The 20,387-nt window shown below is 44.7% G+C and overlaps 1 protein-coding gene across 11 annotated transcripts in view; it reads left to right on the top strand.

Moving 5' to 3' along the window:
• ACC (acetyl-CoA carboxylase) overlaps window positions 1-20,387 on the top strand; it is a 102,506-nt gene that overhangs the window by 55,491 nt on the left and 26,628 nt on the right. For all 11 annotated transcript variants that reach the window (XM_065448976.1, XM_065448977.1, XM_065448974.1 and 8 more), the window contains 20 exons: window positions 353-463; window positions 621-680; window positions 1,453-2,115; window positions 2,777-2,988; window positions 3,966-4,094; window positions 5,754-5,844; window positions 7,347-7,565; window positions 8,081-8,200; window positions 9,522-9,711; window positions 10,363-10,487; window positions 11,317-11,430; window positions 11,764-11,967; window positions 13,206-13,324; window positions 13,617-13,772; window positions 14,941-15,064; window positions 15,196-15,297; window positions 16,333-16,431; window positions 17,466-17,603; window positions 18,418-18,495; window positions 19,374-19,463. In XM_065448976.1, coding sequence (XP_065305048.1) covers window positions 353-463; window positions 621-680; window positions 1,453-2,115; window positions 2,777-2,988; window positions 3,966-4,094; window positions 5,754-5,844; window positions 7,347-7,565; window positions 8,081-8,200; window positions 9,522-9,711; window positions 10,363-10,487; window positions 11,317-11,430; window positions 11,764-11,967; window positions 13,206-13,324; window positions 13,617-13,772; window positions 14,941-15,064; window positions 15,196-15,297; window positions 16,333-16,431; window positions 17,466-17,603; window positions 18,418-18,495; window positions 19,374-19,463 — 3,144 coding nt within the window. The remainder of the gene's footprint in view (window positions 1-352; window positions 464-620; window positions 681-1,452; window positions 2,116-2,776; window positions 2,989-3,965; window positions 4,095-5,753; window positions 5,845-7,346; window positions 7,566-8,080; window positions 8,201-9,521; window positions 9,712-10,362; window positions 10,488-11,316; window positions 11,431-11,763; window positions 11,968-13,205; window positions 13,325-13,616; window positions 13,773-14,940; window positions 15,065-15,195; window positions 15,298-16,332; window positions 16,432-17,465; window positions 17,604-18,417; window positions 18,496-19,373; window positions 19,464-20,387) is intronic.

The following is a 20,387-nucleotide window of genomic DNA, read 5'->3' as shown; positions in this document are numbered from 1 at the left end:
TGAAACACACAAATGCAGCACTGTCTTCGTGTTTCACCTGTCTGATCTTGACCAAACATTTGTTGTGATATTAAAGTCACCGTTATGTTCCAGCACTTGCTGTCAGATCTGCACATCGGGTGCCTAATCCCTGCTCACGCCTTAGCCTTTTGTGTTCCTTGATAGTGCATTTCCATCACAAGTCTAAACAGTCATAACGTAGCTTTGTTTCAATTTACTTCAGTTTGTTTCAATTCAGTTTTATTCAACATGCATCTGATGTGTGTAGTGCACGCAAATGCTTAGAGTTGAACCTCTCTGTGCTTGCTGCGTTTCTCACCCTGTGCCTTGGAATTGCCTCTTTCTTTTCCAGGCCGCTGTGCGGCTAGCGAAGATGGTAGGCTACGTAAGTGCGGGCACCGTGGAGTACCTCTATAGCGAAGATGGCAAGTTTTACTTCCTGGAGCTCAACCCAAGGCTTCAGGTGAGTTCTAGTACTCCTCAACATTGCTACACTCAAGTGTCAGAAGTACGAGAAACTCTGTCACTTGCTTGAGACTGTTTGCTAGCATTGTGAATTTCTGGGCGTTGTGCTGGTTTCTCACCTAACACGTCTTTCCTGCTCGCCTTTTCTTGTGTAGGTTGAACATCCTTGTACAGAGATGGTCGCCGATGTCAACTTACCAGCGTGCCAACTTCAGGTGGGCCATGATGATGACTTGTCAAGCTCGTCACGCTGACAGCAGCCTCACGATTGGTAGTTGCGAGTTGTGAGCTGCCTGTGGAGCACTACCCTGCTTATATCTAAGCTTGATATGTTGCCAATATTCCTAAAAGCATTAGTTTATAATCAATGCATTTTGCCATTGCTGCCTCGTGGTGCCAAAGCTTGAAGGATGATAAAGAAATTAGAATGTAAGGACCATGCACTGATTGATGTCATGGAATATGATAGCCTTGAGGTTAAGAGGTTGGAAGATAGAATCGTAGGTTAGAGCACAAACGCAGGTGCTGGTGGAATACTACTACTTGAGATAAGGAGATGTGTAGTTGGACTGGTCATGTAGAGCGTAGAGCATGTACCCATTGGCTTGGCTGCCTGAGGTACGGAAATGCAGCTGAAAGTGGCAAATACTCACGCATGCGGAGTGATAATAACAGGCAATTTGCAGGCTAGAGTGAATTTGGTTGATTGAAGACGGGAAAAATTGGAAATCTCTAGGAGATGCTATCATCATGGCAGTGGGTGTAAATACGCTGATCATTATAAAAGCAAAAAAAATGATTACGGAAAAGAGAAGAATACTACACAAAAGATGACAGGAGCAGCGCTCATGTCATCATTCTTTTATTTCTCTTTCTCACGATTGTTCTTTTTTTTTTTTTTCGACATGTGCCAACTCATACAGCTTACTCTGCTAAGGCTGATGACAGTGATGATTAACCTTGATATGTCTGGCCATTACCATGCAGATTGCCATGGGCGTCCCGCTGCACCGCATCAAGGACATCCGGCTATTGTACGGCGAGTCCCCCTGGGGCGAGTCGCCCATCGACTTTGACCACCAGGTGCAGCGGCCCCGGCCCCTAGGGCATGTCATCGCTGCCCGAATCACCTCTGAGAATCCCGACGAAGGTTTCAAGCCAAGCGCCGGAACGGTTCAGGAGCTGAATTTCCGCTCCAACAAGAACGTCTGGGGCTACTTCAGCGTGGGCGCCTCCGGTGGGCTGCACGAGTTTGCCGACTCTCAGTTCGGCCACTGCTTCTCGTGGGGCGAGGACCGCGAGGAGGCCCGCGAGAACCTCGTGCTTGCCCTTAAGGAACTGTCGATTCGTGGCGACTTCCGCACCACGGTCGAGTACCTCATAACTCTGCTCGAGACGGACGCGTTTCTCAGCAACACATTTGACACGGGATGGCTCGACAAGCTCATCGCCGAGCGGGTGCAGTCCGAGAAGCCCGACACGATGCTGTCGGTGATCTGCGGAGCGCTGCATGTGGCCCACCGGACAATCCGCGAGAACTTCCGCAACTTCCAGACATGCCTCGAGAAGGGCCAGATCCTGCCGGCGACGACGCTGACCAACACGCTCACGGTGGACCTCATTCACGAGTTGGTCAAGTACACTGTCCAGGTGGGTGGGGGTGGCTGGCTCACTGTGTGTCTTCTGTAGGAACACAGACCCTGAGTTCCTTGCTGCTGTGGTACCACATTTGCTAAATTATAGCGCTGCTGCAAACTTACCCGAGGGAATTGTTAATGTTTTGCATGCATAAATAGAAACATGCATTGTTTCAGATTTAACGAAATTAAACAAAAGTGCATTGTACTTGGCACAACTGAACTCTTGACTAGTTAACATTCCCTCTCTCTCTTCCTCTCCCTCTCTCTCTCTCTCTCTCTCTCTCTGTGCACTCGCTCAAGTCTTCACTGCCTAAGAGGGGTGCAATCAAACTAATGTAGAAATTGACCTTGCTAGGCTTGCCTTACCATCTTCGCTATGTGGTGCTGCGCCGCATTGCATTCTTGATGTGTGGGGAAGTGCACTCAAGTGCCCTTACGGGGACCCTAGGGTTGGCATCCTTTCATAGCCTTGACACTTAGTGGTGAAGCATGACAAACAGTGCCATTTAAGCATGTAAATAAATAAATTGACACTGCCACTGCTAGAAGTCGCCCTAATCAGCTATGGGTGCTGATGCTTGATTGATTGCTTGCTTGATTGCTTGTTTGATTGATTGATTGATTGATTGATTGATTGATTGATTGATTGATTGATTGATTGAATGCGGCAGGTGTCCCAGTGTGGCCCGACATCGTACTTCCTGGTGATGAATGGCTCAACTCGCCGCGTGGAAGCACACCGGCTGAGCGACGACCGCCTGCTGCTGTCCATAGATGGCGCCAGCTACACGACCTACATGAAGGAAGAAGTTGATCGGTATCGAGTGGTCATCGGCAACCAGACGTGCATCTTTGAAAAGGAGAAAGATCCCAGTGTTCTGAGGTTGGTTCCATTATTTGTGCACCTCTTCACTAGCAGGATTTTGAAATACCTAATCCTTATTATGGAATTTATGATGTAATGATAATAATAACCCTGGGGGATGATTAAAAGTTTTTCACTCTAGATTCAAGAAGTTGCATTCCAGTGGTCTACCAGGAGCAAATTTCAGTCTTAGCTTCTCTTACTACATGTTAATAACAATAATAATAATAATAATAAATAATTATTGCAAATTCCACTGGTTGATTCAGAACAAGTTTCTTTGCTCTGGATCATAGATTTTGCATTCCATTCTTAAAGCTGGGGAGGCCTTCAGTGGTCATCTTGTATCTACTTGCTCCGCAATCGCTAATCGTCCAAAAATGGACTCGCCATAAAGTTGAGGGCCATCCTTATTGCTTTGCTGTGCTGAGGAGATTAGTGTGCCTGGTTTTAGTTCTCTATGTAAACATTAGAGGTTTGGCTTGTCTATGAACATATTTCCTTTTTCAAAATACGTACCGGGTTACTGGAGACGTAATCGTGAGCATCCTGCTTGGTGCTGCCACCTGGTGGTGCAGAGTTTGAGAGAGGGTGCAGAGCTATTACTGCAATGACTAACCATATTCTGCTTAGCTGCTGGTGTGAGGTGTCAGCAGCCACTTAATTTAGCACTTAATGTGCAGCTTTCCTAAAAAAATTTCATCCGAAAGAACACTCATGTATCACGAAAACGTGTAACACTTTGCGGTTGGACAAAGTTGCACAAGATGTCACTACCAATGTTGCTACTGCTGTCCATGGCTCCGGTAATCGATGAACAGTAATAAGTTTATGGACAAGGTAAAGCTTTGTGTCGGCGTGCTGTGATGCTTCTTTCTCTTTTTTTGCATAGGTGGCTACATTTTCCACTGGGACAAGGCTCAGTTAGTCGTATTTCAAGCTGTACAAACGAGAAAAGTGTAGTGGCACCGAAGTCATCCTTGATGCTATCGCAGGTCACCCTCAACAGGCAAGTTGCTTCAATTCCTGGTGGAAGACGGCGCGCATGTGGTCTGTGGCCAGTCGTACGCAGAGATTGAGGTGATGAAGATGGTGATGACACTTACTGTTGAAGAGAGCGGGTGGTGAGTAGATGCAGCACCGGCTTGACGCTTCCTGCCATCAAGAATTTGCATAATGGTGCTTGCATTGCATTCAGTATTTGTGTGCTTTTGCCTGTTTGTGTCACATTATGTAATGCCTTTAGTGCAGTTTGAAGCAAAGAAACAGTGCTGTTGCTCTGAAGGGTTGGCAGTAACTTGGGGCCATATTTTGTCTTTATTTATGGGCCATTTTTCTTTTCTCTATTTCATGCCATCCATAGCACTGAGTACATGAGAGGGACTGGGCTTTGCAACAGGAGTATGTTTGAAGCTGTCTGTTTAACTGTTCAATTATAAAACTGGAGTTGAAGGAAACATGCTTGAAGGAACCATTCTACGCTTGTAAGCGCCATGCCCCCAAAATATGAGCATACTGGCCCAAGAAGCACCTGATTGCCAATTGTTTCTCTGGTAGGATTATCACAGGTTGGAACAAGCTGCCTGAAGGGCAAGTGTGCTCTCAGAATAAAGACTTGTTTACGTACATCTTGTGACCCCTCTACTGTAATGCCCTCCTGCAATGTAGGGCCATTCTTGAATAAAGAAAAGTGACTGATTCAAGTGCCCAGTTAGCCGTTCTGCAACAGGCATGGTATTGCATGTTATCGTACAAGCCAACAAGGCATGGTATTTCGTGGTACCCTGCGAGCAGCATTGCATCCTGCCTGCCAATGAAGGTTGTATATTCAGTAAATATATAGGGGTGCAACCTGAAACACGGATGAAGAGGACTGGACGAGCGCTGTCCCGTTAGCATCATCAAGCCTAGCTACAACTACTTGGATGAGGTTGGATAGCCAAGAAAGAAAAAATCCTTATAAAATCTGGTCCTCGCATATTCTAGGCTTTTTTGCTGTCCCCGCTAATGATAAGTGACATTTCCTGTTGGTTGCCGAGTTGCAGGACTACTGACTTGCTGCTGTTTTCTGTGGCCACAAAGCCCTCTGAAACTTTAAAGTGGTAGGTGGTAATGTGTGCATGATGGCCCGCTCGAAGTTTGATGGGTGGGAACTTGCGTTTGCTCAGACGCTGCCTACATTGGCGACATTTATGTTGGCAGGCTTATTGCTTGTGCACTGTTTGTGAGTGAATGTTGGTGTTACTGTTCCTTGCTCTAAACTGCACGCTGATTTTGCTTTGCATCAGTTCTCTGTGTTTGTGCTCGTCCGTGTGTGCATGCGTAGGTGTACAGTACAGACCACTGTTAGAGGGAGCAACCATTTAGTATTGGGAGCTACCACTTGCACCTGAGTTATAGCGTCAAGGCAGGCATCTATCTTTCAATGCATAGATGCCAGCATATCAGCCAATTTCTTTACTTTATAAAAAGTGTCAGTTATATTAGCTTTATTACCCAGCTAAGTGTCCCCTTTAAGAGTGGAGTGTACTGCATTGTGGACAAATAAAATGCGAATGGGAAAGTACAAACCAGTTGCAAAAGATGGCGTGGACACCCAGACTAAGGTGTGCAAGCTGAAATCGTACCGAAATTGCACCAAGGGGGCAATGATGGAACACATTCCAGTTAAGGATAACCCTGTTCGTGTTTCATTTGTTCTCCACAATGGTACGCATGCTTCTGCCAGTGGGTCACGACCTAAGAATTTGCACCTGCTTATGTCTCTCTCTCTGTCTCTCCAGTGTCCACTTCATAAAGCGGCCTGGTGCAGTCCTCGAAGCTGGTTGCGAGCTCGCCAAGCTTGAACTGGACGACCCTACCAGAGTAAACAAGGTGAGCTGGCGCGCAGAGAGTTGTTTTGCAGCACGACACCATTGCGCCACTTGTTTGCAGCATAGGCTAGGATAGGAATGACTTTATTAAAATGCCGGCAACCGAGGGCTGAACGCGTCGTGACGTTGGCCAAGCGTCGACCCGAGGTTATGCCCTACTCTGCACTACCCCAGTTCGGCCTGTTTGTGGTGGGTCGAGGGGCTTGTGCTTTTCGAGCACACCCCGGGGCCTGCTGGACTGCCTGTAGTTTCCTACAATCCGCCGAATGCTGCCGCCGAATGCTGCCGAAGTGAAATGCGATGCCCACATTGTGCCGCCTGCAGCACGGAACGGCAGTACATTTAGATTATCGCCTACTAAATGTGTGTAGTATGCTGCCAATGGCACGATGCACCACGCCCTATAAAACAGATAAGTGAAGATGCTTATCCCAATAGGTTTAGCGGTGATAGCTGTGAAAGCGGCGTGCGACGCATGGGGCGGAGATTTGCTGGTACCGGAATAAGAATCTGTGCGCACCGTCATTTTCACATGAGACAAGCGGCTATGTACTGTTCTCGAATGCACGCGCCGCATGCCTTTTCTTGCTCACGTGGGACCTAGCAGCAAGAAAACATATACGAACGCAGTCTGCAGCAGAGAACAGCATCATGTTTTGGTTATCGCCCATTAAAAGCGTGAGCCACGCTTCCGACGGCACCACACGCTGGAAAACAGATAGGCGAAGATACTTATCACAATGGGATTGACGATGATAGCTGTGAATGCCGCATGCGACTACCACGGAGAAGATTTGCTGGTGCCGGAAAAAAAAAAACGAGTGCACGCCGGCATTTTTACGATAGACGGGCGGGCGAGTATCGCGGTGAAGCTGCTGTGGCGGGCAGCTGTATACTGTTCTCGATTGCGCCTGCCTCCCACGTTTTCATGTTTACATGATGTCTAGCAGTCGGAAAACATATCATACTATTGGAGTTTGGGGACACACTGAATGCTGGTGCCGAAAAATCATGTTTTCCAAGAACGTATGAATCGGTAAAAAATGAGCGTAACTCTATTGGGTCATTTTTTGTGCTCTCACTTGTGAATGTTGGTGCTGAGAAAACGTACATAACAGGAACGTATCAACAAGGCTCTACTGTAATTGTTGCGTGGTTTTTAAAGTTCGAATTCGCCTGAGTCCTTCCCTATTCGAATATATAGGACCTTGCTGGGACCAACAGAGCAGTTCAAGTTATCCATCATTTCGAATTAAAAGATTTGAATTATTGAGTTTTTACTGTATATATGCATGTTCTTGTTGTTTCTCAATAAAAATTTCTCTCATGAGTGACAGCACTTGTCCTGCAGTTGTCTCAGTGTTCCTGCCTAAAAGTTGCACTTTTGTAGTTGCTTAAAGTGTACTCAGTAACTGATAGATTGCATGTTTTTCCTCCACTACGACTTCTCTGGCAAGAGGGCCGGAAGATTTGAACAAAGCACATTGGCATTTGCGCTCGCAGGCAATTCCGTTTGAGGGCAGTTTCCCAGCACCCGAAACGGAAGGAAACCTTCACGAGGAGAAGCTGAACCAGCAGTTCCTGGCCGCCAAGCAGGACCTGGAGAATGTGCTGGACGGATACGTGCTGCCGGACCCGCACTTCGCGCAGCACATGACCGCCTCCCTGGACACCTTTATGCGCACGCTCCGGGACCCGACACTGCCCCTCATGGAGCTGAAAGTGAGTCGGAGGTTTTCGAGGACGGTTGAGGTTGGTTCAGGCAAAGTTATGGCATGATTGCGGGATGACACGGGTGGAGCAAATACTAGGCTGCTGCTTCTTCTCCCTCGAGGGAATGTGTGTTGCTTTTGCGCTCGGATGTCTGGTACACATCGCTGGAGACTGTTCGCTCAAGTGGGAAGCACTGCCGCTATAGGTGCACTTGTGTCTGACGGTTGGAGTGAAGCAGATGCTGAAGCTTAAGACTGATTTTATTTACGAGGGGGTTTTTTCCACATGAAGGAGTTCTATAGAGACACAAAGTGGAACTGGATCACATAGGGTGACCCTATCTCAGTGGAGCTGATGGTTCCTAGAACCTGAAGACGGGTCCTAAACAATTTATTGTGGCAGCGAGGCCATATTTTGTATCCCTCAGTGCCTCGCCCCAAACTTCTGCACCAGCTAACTGCGGATGTTCTGTATCTCTGTTGAAGACACTTGGAAAGATGTTTGACTCTGGCCTCTGTTTGCAGGACATCATCTCCTCAATCTCCGGGCGCATCCAGCCGTCCGTTGAGAACAACATCAGGACGCTGATGAAGATGTACGACAAGAACATCACCTCAGTCCTGGCCCAATTCCCAAGCCAACAGGTGCAGATAGCAGCCAAGCTTAGTCACATATTTTCTTTGATTTAATATGTTACCAGCACACTGCTTAAAGGGTAACTGCATTTTATGAAAAGTGTAAAGAACACTCGTATCGCTTTCAAAATAGTGAAAGGAAACTTTCATATCCTATGCAGCAAATATGAAGAGATTTTCTGCGAAATGAGCCAAATCCATAAACGAAAACTAGATCATATTATGCTCCAATGGCAAGCACATATAATCAGCTCTAAAAACCTATCATAATGAATTTGGTCAAATAACTCCAACAACATGGGCACGCAGATTCTGCTTCAAATCAAAAATGATCCAGATCCTGCTGGTGTATGGATCAAAATGTGGCAAATCAACTTGTCCTGTATGAGAGTGTTTACCACGCAATGTGATTGAAGTGCTATGGCAGTCTCTTTGCAAGTGGTGTTTCTGATTTTTTTTGTAGCCTTCAATGCTGCTCAAGAAAAAGATCCTGTGGTACTTTACGTGCTAATATTTGTCAAATGTGCTGCACAATTTTCCATTACTTGTCGCTGTAAAGTTGCTCTAGCTGGCATGTAAAACACTTCATATAATTGCTTTTATAGCAGTGCGTTTCGGTTCAATAACAATTTGTTTTGTTTTTCTCAACTTTTGTTTATGTGGATTTGACTCACTTCGGAAAAAAAAAACTTCTTGTATATAAATGGCAGTACTGATAACTGCGTAGGCTTGTGTTATGTGTGGTGGTGACAGCCATATTTTGGAGCAATCGGGACAAGGTGGCAGTTTTTTTTTTCACTAGTTGTGGAACATTTCTGATTGTTCTCACTTTTCTAATGGTCATCATTATTTTTTTCTGACGTTAGGCTGCACATGTATCTAGGCCACTTATTGTGGATAACTTTTAGAAATTCGCTGTGGAAAAGACTCGAAAATAGGGATCACATGATCACGAATTTATCACATAATCGAAGTTTGGCAATATACAAAAAAAGTGTGCCAAAAGATTGTGTTTTCCAAGAATGTATTAACTGTTGAAGGAAAAGTGTAACTGTTTCAGATAATTTTTTCGTTCTCAGTCGTGAACATTATACCCAGGAAATTGTGTGAAATGGGATTGTATGAACAAGGTTCTACTGTGCCTTGCCTGCAGTAGTTATGTATTTTGACCTGTGGGACCATTACCTTGTGAATGAATGAGGACCATGTCAGGATCATGGCCTATAATATAGAAATTGTCCTGCTGAGAAGTTTGTCGCAATGTTTGTCCATCACATGCGACCTTTGCCGGAAATCTAAAAGCAGCCCCAACTCCTGTTGTTCACCGCAGATTGCCGGGGTCATCGACAGCTATGCGGCAACGCTGCAGAAGCGGGCGGACCGGGACGTCTTCTTTATGACTACCCAGGGCATAGTGCAGCTGGTCCAGCGGTACCGGAACGGCATTCGCGGCCGCATGAAGAATGTGGTTCAGGAGTTGCTCAAGCAGTACCTCTCTGTGGAGATCGATTTTCAGCAAGGTATGTGCTGCAAATGCAAGCACTGTGTATTAATAGGTCAAACAGTAACTGCCGCTAAGTCACTGTGAGAAGTACGACATTATTGTGCTTGCATAGCTGTATAGTCATCTCATTGTTGTGAGTGTAGCCAGTGTGAATGTCCGGTAGGTACTGTGAAGTCATTGTGGGGATCATGACATTGTGATTGCATGGCTGTACAGTCATTTCATTGTAAGAGCTGTAGGTCGTGCGAATGTCTGGTAGGTACTGCAAAGTCATTGTGGGAATCTGGAAATTATTGTGCTTGCATGGCTGTATAGTCATGTCATTGTTGCGAGTGTAGCCAGTGTGAATGTCCGGTAGGTACTGCGAAGTAATTGTGGGGATCATGCCATTGCGCTTGCATGGCTGCACAGCCATGTCATTGTAGGAGCTGTAGACTGTCTTATAGGTACTGCAAAACCATTGTGGGAACCAGGACACATCATTGTGCTTGCATGGCTTTACCGTCATGTAATTGTTGCAGGTGTAAATGCTGTGTGAATGTCTGGTAGGTACTGCTGTCTATGAGAGGAAGTACGACAGTATTGTGCTTGCGTGGACTTACAGCCACATGGCACAACTTTTACAAGTGCAGACGCTAAGTGTCTGATGTATCTGTGGACTTCGCAGGCCACTACGACAAGTGCGTGGCACTGCTTCGGGAGAAGCACAAGGACAGCATGTCAGTCGTGGTAGACAAGATCTTCTCGCACCTGCAGGTGGCCAAGAAGAACCTGCTCATCATCAAGCTCATTGTAAGTTGCAAAGGCATTTGCTGACCATTATACCCTGGCTTTTCTATTGTCTGTTAAAAATTTCTGCATAATTTGTCTAATTTCTTCTTTTGTTGCCCTTTCTATTGGAGCTGTAAAGGTAGCTTTTTGTTTTCCTGTGCTTTTGTTGTGTTTCTCTGTACAGCTTCATTCCTAAGACCTACATTGTTTTAAGTCTTTGCTTACACTGGGGACTATCACTGCAATATACTTGTGCTAAAAAAAGGCGAGCAAGGGAGGGTGAAGAGTCAGCTTGGTGCCAGTGCTTCTATATGAAGACTTGACGAAGACAGCAGGAATAATCTCAATGAAGACTGGAGTACTTGACGAAGACTGGAGTACTTGACGAAGACTGGAGTACTTGACGAAGACTGGAGTACTTGACGAAGACTGGAGTCCTTGCAAAGACTGGAGCACTTGCAAAGACTGGAGCACTTGCAAAGACTGGAGCACTTGCAAAGACTGGAGCACTTGCAAAGGTTTGACCAAGACTGCAGGAATCATGTTGAGAAAGACTAGAGGACTTGGTGAAGACTGGAGGCATCATCTAGATGAAGACAACAAAACTTAACTTGACGACAAAGACAAGTCCTCTTGTTGGAACTGGGCTTGGGCTTCTTCTCCTTTGTTCTTTTTAAGTTTCTTCGATTCAAATCTCTAACCCTACCTCGGGAAGAAAGTTAACATGTGACTCCTACATGGTACAGTGAAGTGCCTTGCGTGAAAGATGTTATTTATGGGCTCATGTTGCTGCTATTGATTTTTTTGTTCATTTTTTTCACTGTCTGTGACTTGTCCCTGCAATTTTCAGGACCACCTATGTGGCCACGAGCCTGGCCTGACTGACGAGCTCTCATCTATCCTGAACGAACTGACCACTCTGAGCAAGACGGACAATGCCAAGGTGGCCCTCCGGGCACGGCAGGTGAGTCTTGCCAACTAGCTCAAATTCAACACCTTGCCAAGCTTCGTTTGTTTCATTATGCTGTTGCGGAGTACATATAACATGTTTGCTTTCACATGTGCTTAGGTACTCTGCAAGTGAACTAACTGCCAGAAATAAAACGAAACCCCTACCTTTAGTTGTTCACTGCTGCTAAACATGAGACATGATTAACATGATGAAATGAGGCATAAACCTGAGAGGTAACAATGAAACATTAACAATTGTAGCTCACATTTCCTTGTCACACATTTCATGATTGCAAAGCAGCAGGTTGTTAAGCGTACAACCATCATGATTACATTCTGTGTGCAGGTGTTGATAGCGACTCACCAGCCAGCATGGGAGCTGCGGCACAACCAGATGGAGTCCATCTTTCTGTCGGCTATTGACATGTACGGCCACGACTTCTGCCCCGAGAACCTGCAGAAGCTGATCCTCTCCGAGACGTCCATCTTTGATGTGCTGCCCGACTTCTTCTATCATGGCAACGTCGTCGTCCAGAGGGCTGCTCTCGAGGTAAGTTGGCTGATGGTGTTGATTTTATTGTGTGGACTCCAAACTTGCCTTCCTCATACATTGTACATATCCAATTGTATCGCGCCCCCAATTTCTTTTGGGTTCGACTAAGGAAACAACGCATGCAAATCTTAACATGCACCCAATTTTATAACAAGTAAAATGTCGCATGTTTCTATGTGTTGCAATCTGAAAAAGTGCAACCCTTCAGGTTTTACCTTCAGAGAATGCTAATTTACTCACAGTTAGTGTTCATCATCATCACTCCAAGCTCTTTGTCACTGTCTATTGACCACATGTTGTCCTCCATGCGGTTCCACAGCTTTCGCTATTCTGCATTTCCTGTACAACTCCGCAGAAGTGAGGTGTTGGGATACAACTAGAACTGATTTGCCGATTTGTCTTGTGATGCACTAAAGTCTTTGGTACGGGAAAAACACACGATGTGGCTTTGTCGCCACTAGCTTAGCTTGTCATATAACTTTTTCTTTAGAGGGCCCCTGAACCACGCCAAGCTCAAAGATGGTCAAGCGGTTTCGCTCTCTCTCTGCTTCTTGATGTGTACTTCACCGGAAGATGTGTGGATACTACGTCAGTATGGAATATCACATGTTCGAAAGCACCATCCACTTACACTTGTCGAAACTCCATGGTTTTCGGCTACATGCTGTCACCATCACATGCGCAATGCAATATGCGCTACATAAGGTGAAATAACTTGACTGCACATGACAGGCAAACAAGACAAGAGTAGGTCTGCGATAGCATGACAAAACTGCACTAACTAGAAGGAATGAAAGTGAGCCAACTAAAGTGTCATGGCAGATGGACTGAAACTATTGTCCCTCGTATACGCACCAGTCGACAGCTTTTACCCTGGTTATGCAACGTGGATGGCCCTGCTAGCATTGGGGCGTGTGAAGAGAAGATTGGAAAAGCCAGAGTGGAACACCCAACTGTTTTTTTTTAATTATTATTTTTCAGGGGTGGTTTAGGGGCCCTTTATAAACGAGGTTTGGTTATAAAAGGTGCATGTCATTATTACCTACTTCCAAGAAACTGTCGTAGCGTCATAATCCAGTTGCGAGATTCAGGCAGTTTTTGAGTTGCTAAACACTGTGCTTCCTGCATCACTTAAAACGAATTCAGTTGTTGGTGTTTGTATTCTCTGTTCCATTTTCCCAAGTTATCATGCTGGTTAAGCGAATTCACTGTGGCGTGGGTGTGGGCATGTGCAGGTGTACGTGAGGCGTGCGTATGTCTCCTACGACCTGACATGCCTCCAGCACCTTCAGCTGCCCTCAGGCATCTGCGCGGCCCAGTTCCAGTTCCTACTTCCCAGCTCGCATCCAAACAGGTGAGCACTTTGCTCTTCTTCAACGTTCACACTTAACTTTTCGGCAGTCCTTCGACGCATAGCAGGAGCTTGTCCTTGCTGCCCTACCTTATTGCATTTGCGTTCTGGTCCTGTCTTTACATATTGCTTTCTTTTTTTTCATTGTCTTTTGGCACACGTTTACCACTTACAAAAACTTTTTTTGAACAGTAAGAAGCGTCACTTTTTGATGTTGCTGGGTGGGACACCTGTTGAACCTCGGTATAGCGAACACAGATATAACTGGTAACAGGCATTTCGCTTAACAATGCAGGCAGGTCCAAACCCCTGTAGTGACAGATGGGAACACAGAAGAGACACCCAGCCCACCCGAAGACACTGTGTCGGCATGGGAGCACGAACAACCAGACCTGGACTCTCAGCGTGTGGGCATCATGGCTGCCTTCAACACCTTCGATCAGTTTGCCAAGTAAGGGAGCTTAAATTTAGTTTGATTAAATTTGTGCTTTACACATTTGATCCAAGGGAAATGCAAACAAAGCCTTGTGTGCCAGCCTGATGGATTGCAGGACCACCTGACAGAACATACGACGGGGTCCTGTCAAGCTGATGTAGTCTGGATTGTATATAAGCTTGAAGGACAGGACGAGAGTCTAATGGGGCCCCATCAAGCTTTGGCTTGTGTAGCCCTCGGAACTGTTAGCAGCTCACCAGTGCATAATTATTTATGATTTTGAGCACTACGCTGCATCATTCTACCCATGGCCACTGACTTGTATCAGAAAACTGACTGTTATCATATTATTAGGCATTGGAACTAGAAATGCATAAGTGCTATTTTTTTTCCTTTTTAGGTCCTAGCTATCACGGTGACTCGGTGGCTATACTGTTCTGGTTGTGAACATGGTCATGGGCCCAACTCTTGAATTCCAGTGGGAGCAGAACACAAAAACTGCTGGTGTATTTAACTTGGGTGCATGTTGAAGAGCACCAGCTAGTCAAACTTAATTTGAAACCTTTAAATGTGATGCCCCTCGCAGCTATCTGTGTAGCTGCTAGATGTAAAGTCGAAACATTCACTGTAGAACTTTGGTGTCTTCTCTTCATTTCAGCAATTTATTGAAGTAATTCATCTACTTGTAGTAATGTGTGTCCAGCTGTCTAGATGAGGTAGAGCGCTCTCTTACAAAGGATGTTGTACAAATTTTGTTGTCCTTCTGTTGACCTTTTGCTGTCTTTAGTATACTTCCTGTTGAAACATCAAGCGTGATTTTTAACGAGGGTTGCCTTTCTTATACCCCATATGAAATGTCAGAACGAAAAGAGTCAGGGGACCTGAGCGGCAAAATTTAAGTCGCAGCCGTATGAAGTAACACACTGAAGCCTGAGAAAGCATAGTAAGCTAATGGTTATGTTTAATTGCAATCTAATCAAAGGAAAATGCAAGTGGATGGAAAGATAACTTGTTGCAGGTTAGGACCAAACCAACACCTTCCAAAATGTTCATGTGGTGGCCAATCCTTCTGCCCACTTTTTCGAGTGAAACGTCACGTAACAGGAATGGATAACTAATGCTTGAGAATAATGAGTTAGCGATTAGTGGTTTATGATCGGCTCATTTGTTTGCCCAATTTCAGTGACTTTGACAGCCTGATTGAATTCTTTGCCATTTCGCCCAATGTGGCACCGCGGAGCGACTTCGACTTTGGCACACGGGAGCACAACGCACCATCATTCTGCGATGGCAGTGAAAATCCATTGGTGAGTTTGTGAAATAACTGTTCTCTTTCCTTTTCTTTTTTTTTCAGCCTTATGTCGTGTTTAACTAAATTTTACCCAGATGGGCACCAGCTCCTCTGTGGTTCAATTTGCTGTTTGCTTGTTTCTCGCAGATCATCGAGCCTATGCACATCCTCAACATTGCCATCAGAAATGACATTCCAAACGAGGACGAAGACTATGCAGCAAAGTACTACGCCTTCTGCCAGGAAAAGGTGAGTGTTGATGTGTTGTGCACTCCAGAAATTTAATTTGGTCTCTTGTCTGCTATGTCTATGTTCACTCTTTTTTATCCAGAGCTTACGTACGTGAGTGGAAAATGTACAAGCTTTACTAGTTGCATAATAGGCGAGTGTGTGCATGTCTGAATGCAACTGACCAACTTACTGTAACAGAATATTGTGGTGTTGTACTTGTAATAAGTAAGGATGGCCGTCAGTTTGAGTAATTAGTTCTTGGTTGCAAAAAAGCTTGCATTAGAAACTTATTATTATTTGAGCTAAGGTAAACTTCTCTTGAGAAGCTAAGAACTGCTCAACGAGCAATTAAACGATAAATGACAGGCGCAACATTGTGAGACAGGAAAGTGGCAGTGGGTCATAGGACAAACAGGGGTAGCCGATATTCTATTCACGTCTCAAAAAAAAAATGGAGCTTGGTAGGCTATGTAATATGTAGCGCACATAACCAGTGTGCTGTTAGAGTTATAGAATGGGTGCCAAGAGAAGCGAAGCGCAGTCAAGGAGGGTAAAGAACTGGGTGGTGGGACAAAATTAGGACATTGGCTGGCATAGGTTGAAGCCGGCTGATATGAGATAAATGTAGCGGGAGATCTCTCATAGAAGACCTTGTCCTGCAGAGAATATAAAATAGGCTGATGTTTATTCCATGAGCACATGCATTGTGCTTGACACAAAAGCAAGAGTTAACCTCCAACCAACTAGCCCCCTTCATTGCCACTGAAGTTTGAGAGCCTTTCACTGCTAAAGCTTGTTTCTTGCCTTAGAACAAGTCAGCAATCAGTCATTGTGGCCTGATCACTAGTTCTTCCATTTCCAAGTGTTCTTGTTTGCTTATTTTTGGCTGATCACATGCACTTTAATCGATTTCTATAGCTTGGTGTGAGCATTTCTTCTTAATTTTTGCATCACACATCAATAGTCTATGTGCTCGTCATCCATTCAATGATTGTAGAATGCTGTGTGTAATGCTTGCCAGTCTTATCTGTATGGAATTTTGTTCGTTTGCAGTGTGCCATCATGAAGGAAAGGATGATACGCAGAATCACCTTCCTCATACTCCACAAGCGCCGATTCCCTCAGTACTACACGTTTCGGTACCGTGATGATGTAAGTCTCGTGTGTTCACAACCTGTTTCAATCCTTTACTGAAACAGGGGATTGCTCTTGGGATTGCGATTCTTACTGAAATCACTCTATTCAGGAGGCAGCAAAATACTTCCCTACTCATAGACGCGCGCTTGTGTGTGCAACCATTCTGTCAGGTTGATAACCTGAAGCCCAGGCATTCCTTCTGCTATGGTGAATACAGAGTTTTTCGTGAATACAGGCCCAGATTAATTAGCTCGTTACAGCAATGAGCTAATTAATCGGGGCCTGTATTCACGAAAAATTTGTGATGTTAGTAAAACTGTTCGCAAAAGCACATAGCATTAGCCAATAGCCAACAGCACTTGTGAACAAAAGGATTTGCGAGTTTGGCCACTGGTTGGTAAAGTAAAGTAGCATAGATAACACAGCCAGTTTATTGAGGTTAGGTGCATATGTGCTGCTGTGCCTAGGCTCATGACGCTTGTGCTTGTGACGCTTGTGCTCGTGACGCTCGTGCTCGTGACGCTCGTGCTCGTGACGCTCGTGCTCGTGACGCTCGTGCTCGTGACGCTCGTGCTCGTGACGCTCGTGCTCGTGACGCTCGTGCTCGTGACGCTCGTGCGCGTGACGCCTGTGCGCGTGATGCTCGGGCTCATGACACTTAAGCCCATGATGATCCAGCTCATCTTTCGTGAGCTTGTGATGCTGAGCTGACCACTTCATGACCCATCTGGGAAGTACTACTTTTAAACAAAGCAAGTGCCACAACATTTTTCCTTGCAAAGAATCTGCAGTCGTGGCCAGGGGTGGTTTCAGCATGCATGTATCGCCGACAACTAAATGTGAGGAAATGCTTGTGCTACTTCTTGTAATATCTCTCTCTCTCATCTTGCCTGCTCAATGCCTACTCATTCTGTTGACGAAGAACTTGAACCTCCTCATTTGCCCTGTGGCTTCAGTGCTTGCCATGAAATGCCACTGTTGCAGTATTTGATGTAGGCCTCCAGATGTCGCCTAGATCTGTAAAATATTTTTTTTTTCTTTTTCTGTAGTATGTCGAAGACTGCATCTACAGGCACCTGGAGCCGGCACTGGCATTCCAGCTGGAGATCAATCGATTGCGCAACTATGACCTCGAGGCCATTCCCACCTCCAATCTCAAGATGCACCTCTACCTCGGCAAGGCGAAGGTGCGTCGTGTTCTCTTGAACTGAAACTGATGCCCAGCTTGCTGTCATGAGTCTGTGAGCCCCCCTTGAGGTCATATTTTGCAATTACTGGCATAGTGGCATTAAGTTACACAGGGTTATAAGGAAGAGAAAATTAAATGACTTCATAGAAAATATTCCTCAGCCTGCCAAGAAAAAGTTTGCATTGTTAAATCTCTGCCTATAAAGCTTCAGAGGGCCACAAGTCATTTTGTTAGGGTCAGGATTCAAATCGATAAGATCAGAACTCAGAATTAATGAAGGATTCGATTTATTTTGGCTGCTGCCTGTGGTGAGCTGAAGTGCTTTATTTCTGTCTTCTGAATTTGAATTGCACCTTTGGCACAGAATCACAATTCCTTTCTTAAGTGTGTGAATTAGTAAAATTATATTTGATTTCATCAACCATTGGCTGTATTTCCAGTCCAGATACTATGTTTAGAGTTTCTGCGTTTCTGATACCAACATGAAAACGTTGCTCAACATCTAGCATCCACTTTATTTTTTGAATGTTGTGCAGCACACTGTAGTACTAAAGAAGAAAAAAAACACCATGCCTGCTTCTTGCCGGCTGTCACTGTGGTCACATGTTTCTGTCGCAAAGGCTTCTTTTTTTATACCAAGCTATGGTTGCAGCCTGATTGGACACACTTCAGAGTTCTCACAGTTGATTCCTCAGCTTCTGAAGTGAACACATTCTTGTACCTCTGTGTTTCTAGAACAAAAGTTTTCAGTTGAACTCTTTGCACTTTTTAAAACTTTGACGTGCCTTTTTTCATTGGTGTTGACCTCACAGGTTCCCAAGGGCCAGGAGGTTTCAGACTTCCGATTCTTCATTCGTGCCATCATCAGGCACTCTGATCTTGTCACCAAGGTGAGATATCACTCATAGTGCATTTTTATTCGCGAGGGCAGGTACTGTTCAAGGTGTTGTGCTGTGGCTTAAGCACCACTATAAAAGGGAACAAGTGATTTGTATTTTGGACTGTTAAATTCCTGGGATGTTTACAACAAAATGAAAAGGTGCTAGGTGGCAATATTTTGAATGCTAAAACTACTTCAACATGATGCTGTGACTCGGTGGCTGTGGTGCTCTGCTGCCGGGCAAAAGGTCGTGGGTTCAATTCCAAGCCATTTAGGCTACATTCTAATTGGGGCCGGATGCAGAAACATTTCGGTCACATGCTTTGGGGGTGTGTTTAGGGACCCTAGGTGGTCAGAATTAATTCAAATCCTAGCACCAGTATGACTTTTGGACATTAAATGCAATCAGTCGATCAATCAATCAATCTGATCTGAAGCACTCAAACACATGTCAACTCTCAGTTCAGATGGAACTTCCACCACACATCAACGCGTAATGCTCCAACTCTCGATTCAGTAAGTCAATCAGTCAGTAAATCGAACTACTTGTAACACATGTCTAGTCGTGTCTCAACTATCAATCAGTCAGTCAACCAATCAAACAGAACTATTTACAGTACATATGAATGAGTGGTGTTTCAACTCTCAATTAAATTCGAACTTGCACCACATGTTAACAAGTAATGTTCTAACTCTCAGTTGAATTAGTCAATCAGTCAAACTACTTACAACACATACTGCATTACTGTATCTTATAGCTCTCAATTCCACAGTAGTTGTTTGCCGATCAACAATGCTTTTCCTTTCATGTTTGAGTGCCTTCTATGCAATGAAATTTAGGCATTGGTATGGCGAGTTAAACAAGAAGTCGTTTCCTCTGCGTTGTAGGAAGCTTCATACGAGTATCTCCAGAACGAGGGAGAGCGTCTTCTGCTTGAAGCAATGGACGAGCTTGAAGTTGCCTTCACTCATCCAGTGGTGAGTACAACCTTCAGAGAAATGTCCTGGCATTGCAGCATCTGTTTGGCTGGCTTGCTGGAAACTGTACTAAGAAAAGTTGCACAGCTCTTATTGTATGAGCTGCTAGATTGAAATTGCAGTTAAAATCCTTGAGGGGATGCTTGCTATAATTTAAGTGCACAGTTTTTGCCTTATGTGCTTTCAGCTAAATGTCTTAGAGTAGTGTGAATGTTTGAAAGCTTCAAATAGGGAAATGTAGAATCAAGTTGCTGCTATTTGCCATGTATATATTTTGAAATATTTTCTAATAGTTCTGTGATTGACTAGCAGAATAAAAAGAAAAGTAAAAAAAGGTTTATTCCCTGTTGAATTGAGTATTGGTAGACCAGTAAGCACAAATGTAAAACTATTACAAAGGCATGTCTCATGTTCCACAACTATTGGAAAGTTATTTGCAAAACTATATCTGATTTGCACTTTGGAGGAGTGCTATTGCCATGTTCTTTGATCCGTGTTTGATTCATTGCCATCATTATTTGATTTGATTATGTATCAAAACCTCTATTTGCATGCTTTTGAAATGTTCTGTTGCTGCTTGGTGTTCTGAGCTTGCAATGCAAAAACGTTGTCAAATCTTCTGTTCCTAAAGTTTGAGCCTGGAACATAACTTCATGAGCTCTCGTAGTTCAGCCTAAGGCTGAGCATTCATTCACTGAATGAAGTGTTCTACGAAAATTACTGGAGGAAACAATTGAGGGAACTCCATTGCTGCATTCGTTTAGTTACCATGGCAATATCGCAGTGACTGCATTGAGATCCTATGGATCTCCTATGGACATCCACTGCCAGGACATGGATATCCTAGGGATGTGTCTAATAAGTCCTGTGGATGTTGCTCACATGAACGTTCGGCCGCACTTTCTGTGTTTTGCAAACATCCCT

This window comes from Dermacentor albipictus, chromosome 10, assembly GCF_038994185.2.
Source record: "Dermacentor albipictus isolate Rhodes 1998 colony chromosome 10, USDA_Dalb.pri_finalv2, whole genome shotgun sequence".
Classification (NCBI taxonomy): domain Eukaryota; kingdom Metazoa; phylum Arthropoda; class Arachnida; order Ixodida; family Ixodidae; genus Dermacentor; species Dermacentor albipictus.
This window is presented reverse-complemented; position numbering and strand designations above follow the sequence as displayed.